Genomic DNA, 20664 nt, shown 5'->3' with positions numbered 1-20664 from the left:
TGACAAGTGTCAACTGGCTATTACAGTGTTGTCAGTTGAAAATTGCATAATCAAAATTATGTGACGTGTCTTTAACAATTTCTGCTTTCAAAACTGTCTAAATTTGATTTACAAAATTCTCCACGTTTAAATTACATTTTAGAAATCGCGTGACCTTTTTTGACAGTTGTCAACTGGCTTTTACAGTGTTGCAAGCTCAAAGTTGCATTATCAAAGTCGCGTGGTATGTCTTTTAAAATTTGAATTTTTTTCAACAATCGAAGTTTAATTTATCTATGTCTCATAGTTAAAACAACATTTTGAAGGTCACGTGATTGTTTTTGACAGATGTCAACTGGCTTTTACAGTGTTGCCAGCTCAAAATTGCATTATCAAAGTCACGTGACGTGTCTCTAACAATTTCAGCTTTCACAATTGTCTCTAAAGTTGATTTACAAAATTTTCTAAGTTCACACTGTTCTTTTTTTGGTCACGTGACTGATTTTGTCATTTGGACTATACAGTGTTGCAAGCTCAAAATTGCAAGTAATTCGTATTTTTGTCTACAATTCGAAAACTTTAAATCGATCAACATATAATTTTTTCAAAAAAAAAAGCAGCACAATTTTAAAAATATTTTTAATTTTTTAGCACTTAATTTAATTATTCTTCCGGATTTTTAGTGGATTTAAGCCAATTTTTAGCTTCATGTTAAACCAATTTTAACCTGCATTTTACTTTGGTAAACCGGTCCTTATCAGGATACACAATATTGCAATTTATGACTGAAAAGGACAAAAAAATTATTTCTTCTAGAACGTACATTCGAACGTCGACTGATTTTCGGTTTCACCTTTGCAAAATGCATTAACTACAATGTATCGTCTTAATTAATGTGTTTGTCTTATACTTTTGTGTAATTTTTTTCTTGTTTCGTCTTTTTTACTAAGTGTACGACCATTGTGTCAAATTTTTTGTGTTTAGTTTTATACGAGGTAAGGGACTGTGATTTTTATTTTTTTTTTGAGATTTTGTAGCACGTGCACTATTGTGAGATTACAAAAACTCGAAATTTCTTTCTGATTTAAAAAAAAAAATTAAAAATTATAATTTGCTTAAACCCTGTTAGTAATGACGCTCTATTTGACCAAAAATTATTGTATATTTATGTAACAACACAAAACGGTGAATTTTACGTATTTTTTGTAAGAAGACTTGTACATACAAATGTAATTATAACATTTTTCAAATCAAAAACATCAAAAATCGTTTAATTTACACATCACGTTTTATTGAATCTTCCTTTGTTGTGTAATTTCATACTTTTATCCTTATATTTGCCTTTATTTATATCTATTTCCTACTTAAACTACCTTTTTAAATTTGTTAATAATTGCATTTGTACTGTTTTAGTTAGCATTTTAAATAAGTCGTAGAGTCGAAATTTGCTTAGAAAGGTTTGTTCCCTTTTATTCAATTTTGGCTTAATGTAGTAATTAGTGCCAAGCTAAACTCACCCTAATTAAATTGTTTGCTGTTTCTGAAATAATAATTACCTAACCTAACCTAAATTTGCCATTAACTGCTTTAATTGAGTAAAATACTATATTTTTGTCAAAAAAAAACGTTAGACGTAATTTAAGCTAACGTTTTCAGAAAAACTTTTATTTAAAAAGTAAATAATTACTGTCAAAATTAATATAATTTAAAGTAACGAATTTGACAACCATTTGTAATCTTAGGAAACTTTTAATTTTGTCATTTTTACTTTGATTTGCACTAAATTTGTACTTTTCGAAAATATTTTTTGTTTTATACTTAATATAAGAATTTCAGTAAAAGTGTAAAAAAAACACTGATAAAACTCGGTTTTTGAGTTAATAAGGTCGATTTTCCTTATTGTCATTATCCTAATGTGTAATGTGTTACAAATAAATTATTTTTAAATTATCTATATTTTATATTATAAAATGTAATTAAAAGTTATATTAGATTGTAATTAATAGAAAATCCTTTTGAATCACACTTTTGTCATCTGAAAATTGTGTGCTGTATCATGTGATTTATACCTAAACGAATGTAGTTACAGTCACGTGATCGTGATATCATTTATCCAAAATTGAAGTTCAGAACGAATTGGTAGTTTTAATGTAAATATGGTCGATTTTTGCTTATTATCAATTTTTACTGATATTTACTAAGATAGACCCATTAGAATGGTAATTTGTTTTTAAAAAAATTTGTTCTTAATGATATTGATTTTTTTAAAATCATTTTCACCTTTTATTAATTCTTTTTTAATATACTTTGGTTTAGATTATCATATTTTGATTATTTATCATATTTTACATTATGTAGCTTCGTTCCTCTCAACTGACACAGCTCCACTCCTGATGAACCGATTATTTCGAAACTTATGACATTATAGTGAACGTACTTTCTTTATTAAATTATCATATGTATTGAAATGAGTGGACTATAAATAATCAAGCATTCTTGTTAATTTCAGCTTTATATTGGTTTTGTAATAAACCTTTTTTAGTACTTTTTTAAATTTGTCTCACTAAAAATGTAATTTGTAACAGAAAATCTCAACAATTCTCAGTTTGTTTTTCTGGTTTTACTAGTTTTGTTTTTTGGGCTTTATTAGGTACTTTTGTATGATTGAAAAAACAGTTTAGTGCACCCTGTCACTATTTGCGTTGTAACTCGTTAAGGAGGGCCTTAAAGACAAAAACACTTTAACACAATCCTGTAGAGGATATAATTTTCTACAACTTTCCTTATTTACACTTTTTAGTAACTACTGCAGAAACGGAGCTACGCTCAGTCGAAATATAGTTAGTTTAAAAAAAGCAGTTTGGTGCACATCACCCAAATAATGATAATCGTTTACTTAAATGTGACAACATTCAGGATTTTTTTAAATAATTAACCAAAAATTGTTTTATAATTTCATTATATATAATTATGTTGCGATAAAACAAATACATAGATTGAAGAAACTACATATTAATCACAAAATGTAATTTGTAATATGTCTTCTTTTATCTTGAATTTTCCATGTAATTCTTGATAATTGCTCTAAATGATCAGAAAGTATTTTGAAAAATAGCAATTTTGAAAAAAGTTATAATTTTTCTGTGATTTTAGGAGGTTTTACATCGATGCCTCCGAAAAAACGTTCCAACAAGAAAAAACAAAAGCAACCGAAAAAAAAGCAGCAGAATGAGAATAAAGGTCAGCCCCCAGCATGCACAGATTTGGAACCAGTTGCAGGACCGTCATCTGATCAGCCGCCATCAGATTCAGAATCGAAACCAGTTGCAGGATCATCATCTCGTCAGCCACCATCATACACAGTTTTCGAAGGAGCTGCAAGACCGTCATCTGGTCAGCCACCATCATACACAGTTTTCGAAGGAGCTTCAAGACCGTCATCTGGTCAACTACCTTCATACACAGTTTTCGAAGGAGCTGCAAGACCGTCATCTGGTAAGCCACCATCAAAAACAGTTTTGAAAGGAGTTGCAGGACCGTCATCTGGTCAGCCATCATCAAATAGAGTTGTAGAACCAATTACAGGACCATCATCCAGTCAACTGCCATCATACACAGTTTACGAAGGAGCTGCAAGATCGTCAATTAAAAAGCTGCCACCATATACAGTTTTTGAGCTAGTTGCAAGACCGCCACCTGGTCAGCCACCATCATACAGAATTTTGGACCAAATTGCAGGACCTTCATCTGGTCAGCCATCATCATTCAGAATTTTGGACCCAATTGCAGGACCTTCATCTGGTCAGTCATCATCGTACAGAGTTTTGGACCCAATTGCAGGACCTTCATCTGGTCAACCACCATCGTACAGAGTTTTGGAACCAATTGCAGGACCGTCATCTGGTCAACCACCATCGTACAGAGTTGTGGAACCAGTTGCAGGACCGTCATCTGGTCAACCACCATCGTTCAACGTTTTAGGAGTTGCCGGACCGTCATCTCGACCTCATTCAGTTTCATGGGTACCAGGACAGACACCGACCTGGAGACCTTTATTGCCAGAACCACGTCCGGTACCACGCTTATCCGAGCCACTGGTCGTACAAGTCCCATCTACTGTACGTCCACGAGTACCAGGACAATCAATTCCACTCCCATATCCAACACCCGCGCCATATACCATACCGATATTACCAGAATCTGGTTGGTCCATTGTAACACCAGAACCAGAAGACCGTTTACGGGTGCAGTTGAATACCAACCTGTACTTTCGCGATAACTTATATACGGTACATTCGTTTCGCCAAGGGGAAGTGGTTCCGGATTCACCTAATCTTGATTCGTTGAGTACCGGTTGGATACTAGCTCAAGCAATGTTACTTAAAGATGTAATGAATCAGTGCAGATCGTTGTGTTTCAAATTGACGCAAAGAGTGCAGCTACCGAGCAACTATCGAGGCTTTCCTCTTCTGCAAATTGAAAGAATCCGGATGTTGTCCCGTACGTATCTACTTTTTTTATTATTTTTGATATTTTTCAAACGTTTTAGATGATTTTAAATTTGAAAAAACAACAGAACACATATAATGTCACCTGTCACAAGTTTGAAGAAGGTTTTATCTAGTGATGAGTAAATTACCGGTAAAGTAAATATTTTACTTTACCAGGAAAATTTGACCAGTAAATTACAAATACTCTCTTTCTGGCATATCAAATTTTAACACCGCTTTTCTCGCTGACTGTACCTAATTTTGCAGTTTTTTCCAGGTTATTGGATAGGGAATTTGATGAGGATTTCAAAAATGTGCTTAAATCTGTCATTTTCTCACTTCAAGTGAGTTTTACAGACAATTTTGTCGTTGACTGTTATTTCACACTGTGTTTCTGGCAGTTCAAACTTTGACACCCTTTTCGCCCTGACTGTACCAAATTTTGTAGTGTTTTTTCAGGTTATTGGATAGGAAATGTAATAAGGATTCTAAAAATGTGCTTAAAACTGTCATTTTCTCACTCCAAATGGGTTTTACAGGCAATTTTGTCCCTGAGTGTCCTTTAAACCAGATTCAAATTTCAGACCACAATAATTTCAACTGATTTGAAATTTTTTTGCATCAAGCCAGTTTTGGCTAAATAACTCAGAAACGGTAAAAGTCACAACAAAATTGCTAGAGACCAAAAATGTTTCTAATCAACTCTTTAACCTAACACCGTTTTTGTTTCGAGTATACAGGGTGTGCAAGAAAAATATGATAGCTCAGTATTTTTGTCACCCTGTACGCAATTTTTCAGATAGATTTTTTTACTTTACACCACTGGAAAGAGGAGCTCAAGACGGTTCCTTTAAGTGTTTGAACCACCCTAAACTCCCAAAAATAACCGAGTTACAGGGTGCTCAAATTTCAAACCACAATTTTAACTGATTTGAAAATTTGTTGCATCAAATCAGTGTTTGCTAAATAACTCGAAAATAGAGAAAGTTACGAAAAATTTGCAAGAGACCTAAAATGTTCCTAATCAACTCCTTAACTCAGCACCGTAAGTTTACAGGACAGTTTTTGCTTCCAGTATACAGGGTGCGCATGAAATATATGGTAATTGACTGTTTTTGGTCACCCTGTATGCAATTTTTCAGATAGAATTGTTTACTTTACACCACTGGAAAGAGGAACTCAAGACGATTCTTCTAAGTGGTTGACCCACCTTGAACTCCCAAAAATAACCGAGTTACAGGGTGCTCAAATTTCAAACCACAATTTTAACTAATTTGAAAATTTGCAAACCAGTTTTTGACAAATAACTCGAAAATGGTGAAAGTTAAGAAAAATTTGCAAGAGCTCGAAAATATTCCTAATCAACTCCTTAATTCAGCACCGTAAGTTTACAGGACAGTTTTTGCTTCCAGTATACAGGGTGGGCATAAAATGTATGGTGATTTACTGTTTTTGGTCACCCTGTACGCAATTTTTCAGATAGAATTTTTTACTTCACACAACTGGAAAAAGGAGCTCTAAACGGTTTTTTTAAGTGGTTGAACCACCCTGAACTCCCAAAAATAACCGAGTTACAGGGTGCTCAATTTTCAAACCACAATTTAAACTGATTTGAAAATTAGCAAACCAGTTTTTGATAAATAACTCGAAAACAGTGAAAGTTACGAAAAATTTGCAAGAGACTGAAAATGTTCCTAATCAACTCCTTAACTCAGCATCGTAAGTTTACATGACCATTTTTGCTTCCAGTATACAGGGTGGGCATAAAATGTATGAGGATTTACTGTTTCTGGTCACCCTGTACGCAATTTTTCAGATAGAATTTTTTACATTACACCACTGGAAAGAAGAACTCAAGACGGTTCTTTTAAGTGGTTGAATCACCCTGAACTCCCAAAAACAACCGAGTTACAGGGTGCTCAAATTTCAAACCACAATTTAAACTGATTTGAAAATTAGCAAACCAGTTTTTGATAAATAACTCGAAAACAGTGAAAGTTACGAAAAATTTGCAAGAGACCGAAAATGTTCCTAATCAACTCCTTAACTCAGCATCGTAAGTTTACAGGACCGCTTTTGCTTCCAGTATACAGGGTGTGCATGAAATATATGGTAATTGACTGTTTTTGGTCACCCTGTACGGAATTTTTTAGATAGAATTTTTTACTTTACACTACTGGAAAGAGGAGATCTAGACTGTTCTTTTAAGTGGTTGAACCACCCTGAACTCCCAAAAATAACCGAGTTACAGGGTGCTCAAATTTTAAACCACAATTTTCAACTGACTTGAAAATTTGTTGCATCATACCAGTTTTTGCTAAATAACTCAGAAACGGTAAAAGTTACCAAAAATTTGAAAGACAGCAAAAATGTTCAAAAAAAACTGCTAAACCTATTTCTGGAAGTTTGACAGTTCGTCAGTGCTGCTACTATACAGGGGGTGCATCAAAAGTGTAGCGATTCAACAGTGCTGATATGCTCAATTAATCATAATTAAAAGAAATTTTCCTTTGAAAGGTAAAAAACAGGTTAATAATAATTATATTTTTGTCCCATACAGTGGAACAAGTTATAATATTTTACTGACATAAATTTTTCTAGTTATGGCTCATTTTTGCTTCTTTATGGTAAACTCCATTGTAAAAGTAGTTTATTTCAAACGAATTTCGACCGTAACGATACAAATTTTTAGTTACTAATAGATAGAAAGTCTCCGGGTAATATACCGGGTGATTCAACTCTATATTAAATTTCCTTTGTAGGTTAGTTTAGTACAGCAGTTTGCGAATTTTCCATTCTTTATAAATCACTCTGTATAAGTATTTTCTACCGAGTATACAGAAGGTAAAACGTGCTATTCAAAAAGTTTACCGTTTTCGAGATATTTCCTGTCAAAATTGTAGTAAACTTCTTCAATAATTCATGAAACAAGTGAAACTCGGTTATTTTAAATAGGACACTCTGTATATTATTACGTCACGTGATAGTGCTAGGTCTGAGCTATTCAATGACGTAAAATATGCTATACAAAATGTTTACCGTTTCCGAGATATGTCTGATCCAAAATTGTCCTTAACTTTTAGAATTCATGAAACAAGTGTCAGGGAATTGAAAGTGACAAAATTCGGTTATTTTAAATGGGACACCCTGTAAATCATTGTTCAAAATTTGACAGCTAAGCCCACAACTAGGTATGACAGAAAATGTCAAAAATTGCGTTTGATTTCTGTTACAAATAAATATTTTACTTGATTATATTCAGTTGAATTTGTGTGTGTAAATATGAGCTCAAATTTTTGACAGCTGTCATGTGATAGAGAAATTATTGTTCAAAATTTGACAGTTCAGTTTGCAGCTATGACAGAAAGTGTCAAAACATCCGTTGGGTTTCTGTAACAAACAGTTATTTTACATGATGATATCCATCCATGAAGTGAATTGGTGTGCATTATTTGAAAAACTGCTAGGAAATGAGCTCAAAATTTTGACAGCTGTCATGCGTTTGACAACTATGACAGGAGGTTCCAAAATTTCAAAACTTACCTTTCATGTCACTGTGGGACACCCTGTATACAGAGTTATTATATCATTTGTCAAAGTCGTATATTTCTTCTTGTTCTAATATTCTAGAAATTAGGTTAATAACACTTTCACCAGAATAGCAGAATGCTAATTCTTGAAAGCAGGAAACAGGATTCTCAAGAGAAGTGCTGATAGAACGTGACAGAAGACTTGAAAATGGAATGTTTCTGTCACATTCTGCATACCTTTTTCTTGATAACTCCCTTCCCTTGTTTCAAGAATAGACACCCAGATAGTTGTAGTACTAAGCATGTTGTTTTAAGTTGTTTTTTCAAATTCAGTCATATGATCTTGACACTTGACGTCATTTCAATATTATTTGATTGTTGGTATACGTAACAATTTTTAATTTCAGGGATGAGATTTCGATATCTGATGGACGTGTTTAGAGAAAGAATAAACGCTGAAATTAATGGAATACCGACCGTTGATGATACCACAGAACGGTGCAAACTAGTAATCAGCTCAATTTCTTGGATACCTGTTGAGAGACAGGCTGATGATTACACTTATTTTTGCCTTGTGCAGTGCGATCATATTATGTACAGCACCCATACTTCTGCTACTCGTTTTGGCATTTTCCAGTTTTTCGGTCCGTACATTTTTCCACATTTATCCAACAATTTTGTCATTCATTTCCGATTCTATCGTCATGCAAATCTTCGTTGTATCTTTCCTAGTCATCCAATGTTTGGTGAAGCAAGTCTTAACCGTGATGAAGTCGAACAAGGTAAAATTACTTTATTCTGTTATGATGACACAATTGGCAGGGACGGATTTAATATTTACTATGACCGAAATTTAACCGAAAATATCGCAATTCCGTTACCTTTATCCGAATGGGATAGTGATTCCTCGGATAGTGACTCAGATTAGTAGCAAAAAAAAAATACTTACTCGGCTTCTTCGATTGTTTCAGCCATTGCGAGGAAGACGCAGTTGAGCAAAATTGTAGTCATCACCAAATAATCGAAGTACTGATTGGTACTCAAGTATATACAAATTTTTCGGATTGAATTGAACGGGCTGAATATGAAAATCGAATTGGTGGCTGTGAATCGATGGATGTAGTTCTTCCTGAATCTTTTCGATACGACGCAGAATGTCTGAAAACAAGAAAACAACATATTCAGTCAAATTTGTTAAAATGTAAGTGTTACGTGTTGTTTTCACGTAATATTGTATGTTTTTCCTGTCAATAGAGTCACCAAACTATAGAGCATTCAGTCGTTTTAATTCACCTAATTGATATACAGGGTAATTCAACCATTGGGATCTCAGAAAGTATATGAGATACGAGAAAGTTTAAATTGCGACAAAGTTGCTCAATTTAAAGTTAAACCAAATATCGTTTGAAAAATTTCGTTTTTCCTAGTACTACCGAAGATATCCGAAAAAAACTGAAATTTTGATTTTTTGTTTTTATTTATTTCTAACCTTATTTCAAGAGATCCCAAAACACAACAACAACTTATGATTTGTTTTAGAGATATTTGAGGTGAACTAATTTTAAAGAGCATTTAAGTTTTTAAAATTTATTTTATGCGTAAAGATGGTCACAAAGTCATAAAAAATGTGTCAACTTTCAGGATTTTGGAAGGATGGATGAATTCAGGATGCACGAAAAAAGTCAAGTCAAGTCAATTTTGACGCCCTCTAGCGGCCAAACGGTGCTACCAACAAATCGACTTTTATACGTCAATGGAAAGCTTATTTCATTGGCTGTCCATCGATGTATAAAAGTATATACAAAGTGTTACAAATACGCGTGTGATATACGGTTAATTGGCAGTGGGCACCAGAAACACTTTTTAAAGGTTTAAGGGCTAATCTGACTCTGGAAAATTAGGTAAAACACGGTCACGTGACCTACAAGACCTATCACAACGTAATGTTTGGAAATTTTTTGAAAAACTGTCTTTGCATATGACAATTTTCGTAAGGGTCAAATTGGCCTGAAACACCGTTACTATTCTAGTGAGTTTCGCGTTATGTAGGCCATTTAGTGCAAGCGAAAATCGACCTTATGATTTTATTTTTACAGTTTTGCTCTAGTAAAAATAAGGAAATACGGGTGCAACGATTTAACCTGAAGTAGCAACTGCTACTTACTTTAAATGTGACACCCTGTATATTTTTGAATTTTCAAATTCTTGACATAACTCATGTATTAATGTCATACACTGTATCCGTTTCTGAGATATTTACCATTTTATGTAAAATTTGATATTTTCAATTTTCAAAAAAATGTTTCTGTTTTGTTTTATTAAACAAGGTTTGTTCTACGAGTGGGCGCAGAAAAACGTCAAAATATGTGATACAGGGTGGACTAAAAAGGACAGAACTTTTTCAAATGGAACTCCTTATTCTCATAATTTTGTCTGATTATGGGTTCAAAATAAAAGTAAGTTTGTATTAGGTCCTTTATTTAAAAAAATAATTTTTTAAATTGACTCATTGAACCACCCTGTATCTGTCAAAATAACCGAGTTATTGAAGGTTAATGTAGTATGTATCAAATTCAGTCAAAACCCTTTTATTGTCAAATAACTCGTTTATTTGCAACACTTTGTATATACTTTTATACGTCAATAGATAGGAAATAAAATGGGCTTTCCAAAACACGTCCGCCTGTGTTGATAGGTTGCTTCGTTTAGCCGCCAGAGGGCTCCAAAACTAACGAAATGTTTTCCTTGACTAATTTCTTTGAGGATTTTTTTTTTAAATCGGATAGATACTGCACTCAAATGTGGCACAAACCTAGCCCACTAATTGTAGCAAAACTGTAAAAATAAAATCATTAAAGTCGATTTTCGCTTGCACTAAATGGCCAACATAACGCAAAACCCACTAGAATAGTAACGGTGTTTCAGGCCAATTTGACCCTTACGAAAAATGTCAAACGCAAAAACAGTTTTTTAAAAAATTTCCAAACATTACGTCGTGATAGGTCTTGTAGGTCACGTGACCGTGTTTTACCTAATTTTCCAGAGTCAGATTAGCCCTTAAACATTTAAAAAGTGTGTCTGGTCAATAAACCGAATATCACACGCGTATTTGTAACACTTTTTGTATATACTTTTATATGTCGATGGACAGCCATGAAATAAGCTTTCCATTGACGTATAAAAGTCGATTGGTTGGTAGTACCGTTTGGCCGCTAGAGGGCCGTCAAAAATTTACTTCACTTGACACGACTTTTTTCGTGCATCCTTCCATTCAATCCTGAATATCTCGATTATTTGCCACATTTTTAGTAAAGTTTTATACGTCAATAGATAGTCAATGAAATGGGCTTTCTAAAAGTGTCTCAACTTGGTTGGTAGTTGGACGGTTTAGCCGCTAGAGGGCGTCAAAGTTAACACACTTTTTTTAAGATTTTGTGACCATCTTTACGCCTAAAATACATTTAAAATACTTTTTAAAATTAGTTGCTATTGATAATTGAGTTTCACCTCAAATATCTCTAAAACTGTATAATTTTGAGGTATACAGTTTTAGAATGACATATTTGAGGTCATTTTGTAGGTTAAGGAAAGCTTAATCGAACGAAAATATACAGAGTGTCACTTTCACAGGCAATTCCTTCAGGAAGTTAATATCAACTTTGACCTCAAATATCTCAAAAACCAGACTCCTTTTTATTACAAATTTAAGGTCGTTTAACAGGCCAGGAAAAACTGAATCAAACCACTGTAAAATATACAGGGTGTCCCATTTAAAAACCAAATGAATACAATCAAACTTCGTATAGTAAAAATCACCCTGAAACTAGATTAAATTGAATTAGTATTCCATTCATCCAAATGCTTTTTCCCAGTTCGATACAATCCCCAAAGTATACAACTAATTAGAAGCAGTGTTCGGTTCAAAAAGGTTTTAAGGGATTTTGCACGGAATTCTAAAACAGTTACTGTTCTGTAGAGGTCTCTGCAATCAATAAGCAGTCAAATAAATAAGAGAATGTACGTAAAACTTGTCTAATAAATTTAGAAAGTGTAAAAAAACTAAAATATGATCAAATTATGATCATATGTAAGTGTTGATTTTATGTGGAAAAAAAAGATGTTCTACTAAATTTGACAAATTCCACTTTAACTTGGTTATTTTGACCATTACAGGGTGGCTCAAATTCAATTCCAGAGAGTCACTGAGTTACTACTTAGGATACCATCATATTTCTGAAATTTAACTGTGTAATAAGTAAACTGACTTTAAAATCCAGTGCAAGTACTGCATATTTTTCACACAACAACCCTTAATTCAGTTAGATTGTACTAAAACTCATTGAAAACAGAGAAAAGTCAGTTAAAATCCGACAAAGTACAATTTCAGTTAGTATTTCTGAAATCTGGAGGTTACGGTCCTGAAATTTGTTGTGTAGCTAGTAAATTATCCTTAAAATCCAGGGACGTACTGTATTTTTTCCATAAACAACCCTAACTTCAGACAGACTGTGATGAATATCATTGGAAATGAAGGAAAGTCAGTTGAAATGCAATGCAACACAATTTCAGTCAGTATTTCTGAAATCTGAGGATTATGACCCTGAAATTTGCTGTGTTTCTATTAAACTGATCTTAAAATCCAGGAACGTACTGCATTTTTTTCTTACACAACCATTACTTTACTTAAATTGAGACAAATACTTTTAAAATTGAAGGAATTCAGTTGAAATGCAATAGAACACAATTTCAGTTATTGTTTTTGAAAGCTAGGAGTTACGGCCCTGAATTGTGCTGTGTAGCCAGTAAATTTTCCATTAAATCTAGGGACGTACTGTATTTTTTCCATAAACAACCCTTACTTCAGTCAGACTGTGATAAATACCATTAAAAATGAAGGAGTCAGTTAAAATACTCACTATTTCTGAAATGTTTGTGTTACGGGCCTGAAATTTGCTCTGTAGGCAGGAAATTGACCTTAAAATCCAGGGACGTACTGTATTTATTTCCATAAACAACCCTAACTTAATAAAAAATTAAATAAAAAGGAGTACAACATTTTTATAACGCCCTATGATATGACAAACTTTTGCATACAAATTATTAGTATGAATATTTATGTGAACAAAAACTTTAATCCTCTGTACCTCGGGTACTTGGCAAAATTCAAAAAAATGTCAAGAAACAAAAAAGGTAGAAAATTCATTTCCCTACTAAAGTAGAAAAACAGTATTTTGCCCTAAACCGTCCCTAGAGGGAGTTATTTGTAATAGAAAGTTTAGTGAGGACAAAGACACTAGGAACTTGAATTCAGTGAGCTTTGATCCAAATACAGTGCTTTTTGAAGCATTTTGGCAACGTTGCACATTTTTAAATAAAATTCTTGTTACAAGGGCCTTTTCAAGCGAATTTCCATGGATTTATTGGTTTAACTTTCGTAAATTTCAAACCAGAATTGCAATTTTTTTGACTTTTTTGACACCTTGTGCTTTAATCTCTAATAACTCAATTACTTGACGAAGTACGTCAAAAGAACATTGAATATAACTGATAGTGTTGACTTTGAGGTTGTCAAAAATATCCTTAGTTGATATGGTTTAGCCGCTAGATGGCGTCAAAATTGAAAGTAGTTTTTCTTGTCATATCTCCGCAACTTGGAGAATAATTAGAAAATTGTTTTCCGTGCAAACTTCACGAAAACGTAGTTTTCAGCAAACTAGTTAATTTTCCAACCACTGAAATTAAGCTTAATTATTCGTGGCAATTTCCAAGCAACTGAAACGACAAGCAACAGTTGGAGAATTTTCCTAGTAAGAAATCAGCCAACACACACAGAAAGGAATTATCGAAACTTCCTCAAAACTTTTAGTTTCCAAAACATTTTAGGAAACTCATTGGAATTGCTTAATGGTTTCGACAACTTCTCAGCTTTAACAGTTTTTTTAAAACAGTTTGACGACCACTCATTGCAAAAATACACAGTGTCCCAGACAAAACAGACAAAACGTTGTTATACATTAAGCAGATTTTTCTAAAACGAACCAGTAAGTAACACCATTATACAGGGTGATTTATAAAGATACTAAGAAATGTCTGTTATCTTCAATCTTTTTGATTTTATTCGCGTTTTTGAACTTAACTACAACTCGTATTAGTGAAACTTTAAAAAGGTGAATTTTTCGTGAATCGTCAAAATCTGAGGCCTAAATTGTCATCTGTCAATCACTTGTCACATTATTGACATGTGATTGTCAAAGATGTCAAATAAATTGAACTTATTGAGGTTATGTTGTTTACTTTTCAAAAATATATATTGTAATTGTCAAATGTATCACGTGTTGTTACCGTGACTACTAAAATATTTGAATTATTTGACTAATATTGGCATTTAGTGTCAACTGACTTTTACAGTGTTGCAAGCTCAAAATATGTTTTAAAGTCACGTGACGTGACACATTTTGACAGGTGTTATCTGGCCGTTACAGTGTTGCAAGCTTGAATCAACGTCACGTGACCTGGCTTTTACAATATCAACTTCCACAACTGTCTAAATTTGATTTACCTCTTGTTCAATGTTTGAAATACATTTTATAAGTGACGTGACATATTTTGACAGGTGTCAACTGGCCGTTACAGTGTTGCAAGCTTGAAATTGTATTACCAACGTCACGTGACACATTTTGACATGTGTTATCTGGCCGTTACAGTGTTGCAAGCTTGATATTGCATGATTAACGTCACGTGACCTGCCTCTAATAATTTCAGCTTTCACAAATGTCTAAATAGTATTAACCATGTGTTCAATGTTTAAAATATATTTTAAAAGTCATGTGTCACGTTTTGATAGGTGTCAACTTGCCGTTGCAGTGTTGCAAGCTCGACGTTGTATTATCAACGTCACGTGACTGATTTTGGCAGGTGTCAACTGGCCGTTACAGTGTTGCAAGTTTAGTTTCCCGGACATTTTAGGAAACTCATTGGAATTGCTTAATGGTTTCAACAACTTCCGAGCTTTAATTTTTTCAAAACAGTTTGACAACCACTCATACGATTGCAAAAATACACAGTGTCCCAGACAAAAAGGAAAAAGTATTTGAAAAAGGAGAAAATAATAAAACCAAAAAAATTCAGTGTTGAAAACTGTCACTTATATCACATTTTGTTTGAAAAGAGACCATAAAACTTCTTGCTGATTGTAATAATTTATTTGTAAAGAAGACAGCTTCCAGCTTATTCCAGGATTAGCTATTTTCCAGAGTAATTTTTGCGACTGGTGGTTGGCATGCCTTTTGCCTGGATTGTTTGTTGAGCTTTGCCAGAATTAATTTGGGCATTGTGTTGTAAGCGGGAAATATATGGAGCGTCCCAGTTTCGCATAAATAATGAGGATTCGCGCTATAATAAGAATGGGAATGATTCTCCTTGCTTAGTTTACATTCTGTCTGAATTCAATTTGTGTAATAATTTGCTTACAGGCTATGGAAAACTAATATACAGGGTGGGACCGTTTTATTAAAATCACTCTGAGTATGGTAATTGTCAAAAGTTTAGTGGGGACCCACAGCTGCAAATAGTTCTTTTCTGAGGCTGTTTAAGGTGAAATATTATTTTTGAAGTAGTAAAAAACTGAATTTCCTACAATTTTTGTTTCTTGACGTTTTTCTGAATTTTGTCAAATGTCCGAGTTACGGAGGGTTCAAATTTTGTAAATAGGTGTTTTGCCCCCAGATTCACAGACTCAAATAGCTCCTTTCTGGGGCTGTTTAGGAGAAATTAGTATTTTAGTGTTTTTGTAGGTAATTGAATTCCCTACAATTTTTGTTTCTTGACGTTTTTCTGAATTTTGTCAAATGTCCGAGTTACGGAGGGTTCAAATTTTGTAAATAGGTGTTTTGCCCCCAGATTCACACACTCAAATAGCTCCTTTCTGGGTCTGTTTAGGACAAAATAGTATTTAAGTGTTTTTGTAGGTAATTGAATTCCCTACAACTTTTGTTTCGTGACAATTTCCGGAATTTTGCCAAATACCCGAGTTACGAGGGGTTGAAGTTATAGTAGCCCCCACTAAACATGTTCTAGTAAATTGATCCTTTCTGAGGCTGTTTAGGACAAAATACTATTTAATGACAGACTAAACTAGACGTCAAACAGCATTGTTTTGGATACAGACAAAATCCCACCCATAGAGGTCTGAAATACTTTTTTATTACTTTTAAACAGAGTTTCCCGTATTCATAGTGGAATTTACAGCTTTAGAATTTCATGGACAGACGTTTGACAGTTGACACGTTAACTACACGTTAAGTAATTAGTTTTGCTTTAGAAACAGTCAAAAATCCGCTCATAGAGGTGTCAAATACTTTTAATATACTTTACAGTTACAGTCTCACTACTGCCTTCTTCCAAGTGGATTTATAGCTTCATGGCGCTTATTTTGACAGTTGACACATTAATGACAGACCTAATTACATACGAAATAAACAGTATTGCTTTTAAAACCTGCCAAAACTGTTCCCATGAAGCTGTAAATTCGTGGAAAGACCTATGGATTGTGTAAATTGCCATTCCTGTCTTCCAACTGTGTTTTATAGGTTTATGGCGCGGATTTTGACAGTTGACACATAAATGACAGAGCTAATTACATGCCAAATAAGCAGTATTGCTTTTAAGACCTGCCAACACTCCTCCCATGGAGCTGTAAATTCGTGGGAAAACCTATGAATTGTGCAAATTGCTATAGCTCTCTTCCAAGTGTGTTTTATAGTTTTATGGTTTTTGCGTGCAAATTTTGACAGTTGACACATTAATGACGCAGCTAATTACATGCCAAATAAGCAGTATTGCTTTTAAAACCTGCCAAAACTCCTTCCATAGAGCTGTAAATTCGTGGGAAAACCTATGACTTGTGTAAATTGCCATTGCTCTCTTTCAAGTGTGTTTTATAGTTTTATGGTTTTTGTGTGCGGATTTTGACAGTTGACACATTAATGACGGAGCTAATTACATGCCAAATAAGCAGTATTGCTTTTAAAACCTGCCAACACTCCTCCCATGGAGCTGTAAATTCGTGGGAAAACCTATGAATTGTGTAAATTGCCATTGCTCTCTTTCAAGTGTGTTTTATAGTTTTATGGTTTTTGTGTGCGGATTTTGACAGTTGACACATTAATGACGGAGCTAATTACATGCCAAATAAGCAGTATTGCTTTTAAAACCTGCCAAAACTCCTTCCATAGAGCTGTAAATTCGTGGGAAAACCTATGACTTGTGTAAATTGTCATTGCTCTCTTTCAAGTGTGTTTTATAGTTTTATGGTTTTTGTGTGCGGATTTTGACAGTTGACACATTAATGACGGAGCTAATTACATGCCAAATAAGCAGTATTGCTTTTAAAACCTGCCAACACTCCTCCCATGGAGCTGTAAATTCGTGGGAAAACCTATGAATTGTGTAAATTGCCATTGCTCTCTTCCAAGTGTGTTTTATAGTTTTATGGTTTTTGCATGCGGATTTTGACAGTTGACACATTAATGACGCAGCCAATTACATGCCAAATAAGCAGTATTGCTTTTAAAACATGTCAAAACTCCTCCCATGGAGCTGTAAATTCGTGGGAAAACCTATGAATTGTGTAAATTGCCATTGCTCTCTTCCAAGTGTGCTTTATAGTTTTATGGTTTTTGCGTGCAGATTTTGACAGTTGACACATTAATGACGCAGCTAATTACATGCCAAATAAACAGTATTGCTTTTAAAACCTGCCAAAACTCCTCCCATGGAGCTGTAAATTCGTGGGAAAACCTATGAATTGTGTAAATTGCCATTGCTCTCTTCCAAGTGTGCTTTATAGTTTTATGGTTTTTGCGTGCAGATTTTGACAGTTGACACATTAATGACGCAGCTAATTACATGCCAAATAAACAGTATTGCTTTTAAAACCTGCCAAAACTCCGCCCATGGAGCTGTAAATTCGTAGGAAAACCTATGAATTGTGTAAATTGCCATTGCTGTCTTCCAAGTGTGTTTTATAGTTTTATGGTTTTTTCGTGAGGATTTTGACAGTTGACACATTAATGACGGAGCTAATTACATGCCAAATAAGCAGTATTGCTTTTAAAACCTGCCAACACTCCTCCCATGGAGCTGTAAATTCGTGGGAAAACCTATGAATTGTGTAAATTGCCATTGCTCTCTTCCAAGTGTGTTTTATAGTTTTATGGTTTTTTCGTGAGGATTTTGACAGTTGACACATTAATGACGGAGCTAATTACATGCGAAATAAGCAGTATTGCTTTTAAAACCTGCCAACACTCCTCCCATGGAGCTGTAAATTCGTGGGAAAACCTATGAATTGTGTAAATTGCCATTGCTCTCTTCCAAGTGTGTTTTATAGTTTTATGGTTTTTTCGTGAGGATTTTGACAGTTGACACATTAATGACGGAGCTAATTACATGCCAAATAAGCAGTATTGCTTTTAAGACCTGCCAATACTCCCATGGAGTTGTAAATTCGTGGAAAAACCAATGTATGGTGTAAATTGCCATTGCTCTCTTCCAGTTTTCCTATTTTAGTGATTTAGTACTTTTAGTAGGGAAATCAACTTAAATAGTTTTTGTTTCTTAACATTTTCCTGTGTTTTTAAAATATTTAAAAATACAAATCCTTAAAGTGTTCAACGAAGCAGGAGCATTCAATTTAAATTCCTCCCTACGTTTATCAGATATTCATTATTCGGTTAGAATGTTCCCTAATCCCTTTTCCGCAGAAAACCCCAGTTTACCTGCTTATAAACAAAGCCAAATATTTATCTTGATTTGGAAGTTTCTTTGTCGGTTTTTGCGGGGGAGTTTACAAGGCTTCAGGCCAGGATCCAGCATTTTTACCGAAAAAAATCCAATATACGCAGCTGAAATATTAAGAGGAAACAATTTTTCCATGTCGGGGAAATCATAAAACAGATTTTTCAAGAAGGATCACCGGGCAAAAAGAAAACGGTTGTAAACGTGTTCGGTGAACTGGAATTGTGTTGCTTTCTGTCCATATAAATTCAGGTTCCGACACTTTTAGTCGTATATAAAGGAAAGAAAATTGTGTTTGTAGTTTTCCTGGCTAAGCTCAAAAGTTTTCCTAAAAACTTTCCAAACAGCTGAAGTTGTTAAAGTGGTTTTTGCACTTACGAGAAAGTTTTTTCGTAAATTAAATGAAATAAGGATGAATTGAGGTAAAAACATTTTGGTATTCACTGATTTTGTTCCATAATATATTGAAAATTGTAACATTTTTATCAGCTAAACAGATCAATTTCAGCGTCTTAGATACTTTATCTTTACTAAAATTTCTAGATTTGCTTAGGACTAAGAAAAAATTTAAATCCAAATTTAAGCTGAAAATTGTCAAATGAACAACAAGAATGGATTTTGCAAATAATTATCTATATTATAATAAATATTGAAACTTTCACAATCAAAATTTAATTAGATTAGTCCTATAATATCCAAAAATTGCCAATTGCCTCTAGAATCATTTTGGAGCTTTCTAAAAACCTTTGAAAATTGCCAAGTGCCTCTACAAATGTCATGAAACCTCCAAAAACTTTCTGAAATTGCCAGATGACTCTACAAGCATTTCAAATTTTTCAAAAAACTTTTGAAAGTTGCCAAATGCCTCTACAAGTGTCCTAAAACCTCCAAAAACTTTCTGAAATTTTCAGATGCTTTTAGAAGCATTTGGGAGCTTTCTAAAAACCTTTGAAAATTGCCAGAAGGTTCTGCAAGTGTCCTAAAATTTTCATCAACTTTCTGAAATTGCTAGATGCATCTAGAATCATTTTGGCGATTTTCAAAAAACCTATCAAAATTGCCATATGCTTCCTCAAATATCCTAAAACCTCCAACAATTTGCTGAATTTTCCATATGCTTCTAGAATCATTTTGGAGCTTTCCAAAAACCTTTGAAAGTTGCCAAATGCCTCTACAAGTGTCCTAAAACCTCATTTTCAGAAATTTCCAGATGCTTTTAGAACCATTTTGGAGCTTTCTAAAAACCTTGATGGTTCCGCAAGTGTCCTAAAACTTCCTTGAACTTTCTAAAATTGCTGGATACATCTAGAATCATTTTGGGGATTTTCCAAAAACATTTGAAAATTGCCAAATGCTTCTGCAAATGTCCTAAAACCTCCCAAAATTTTCTGAAAATTCCAGATGCTATTAGAACCATTTTGGAGCTTTCTAAAAATTTTTGAAAATTGCCAGATGGTTCTGCAATTGTCCTAAAACTTCCATCAACTTTCTAAAATTGCTAGATGCATCTAGAATCATTTTGGCGATTTTCCAAAAATCTTTAAAAATTGTCATATGCTTCCTGAAATATCCTAAAACCTCCAACACTTTTCTGAATTTTCCATATGCTTCTAGAATCATTTTGGAGCTTTCTAAATACCTTTGAAAATTTCCAAATGTCCTAAAACCTCCAAAAACTTTCTGAAATTGCCAGATGACTCTACAAGCATTTCAAATTTTTCAAAAAACTTTTGAAAGTTGCCAAATGCCTCTACAAGTGTCCTAAAACCTCCAAAAACTTTCTGAAATTTTCAGATGCTTTTAGAAGCATTTGGGAGCTTTCTAAAAACCTTTGAAAATTGCCAGAAGGTTCTGCAAGTGTCCTAAAA

At 33.8% G+C, this 20664-nt stretch overlaps 1 protein-coding gene across 1 annotated transcript; it reads left to right on the top strand.

Moving 5' to 3' along the window:
* The first annotated feature begins 808 nt into the window (after positions 1 to 808).
* Positions 809 to 9273, top strand: LOC145729664 (uncharacterized). The gene is made up of 3 exons (XM_081980520.1): positions 809 to 974; positions 3133 to 4479; positions 8407 to 9273. Exons 2-3 carry the CDS (start codon positions 3147 to 3149, stop codon positions 8925 to 8927), a joined length of 1854 nt encoding a protein of 617 aa, XP_081836646.1. The 5' UTR covers positions 809 to 974; positions 3133 to 3146; the 3' UTR covers positions 8928 to 9273.
* The last annotated feature ends 11391 nt before the right edge of the window (positions 9274 to 20664 follow it).

Source organism: Ips typographus, linkage group LG5, assembly GCF_016097725.1.
Source record: "Ips typographus isolate SLU linkage group LG5, UJ_Ityp_2.0, whole genome shotgun sequence".
Taxonomy (NCBI): Eukaryota; Metazoa; Arthropoda; class Insecta; order Coleoptera; family Curculionidae; genus Ips; species Ips typographus.
Note: the sequence above shows the minus strand (reverse complement) of the source record. Positions and strands in the feature narration are given on the sequence as shown.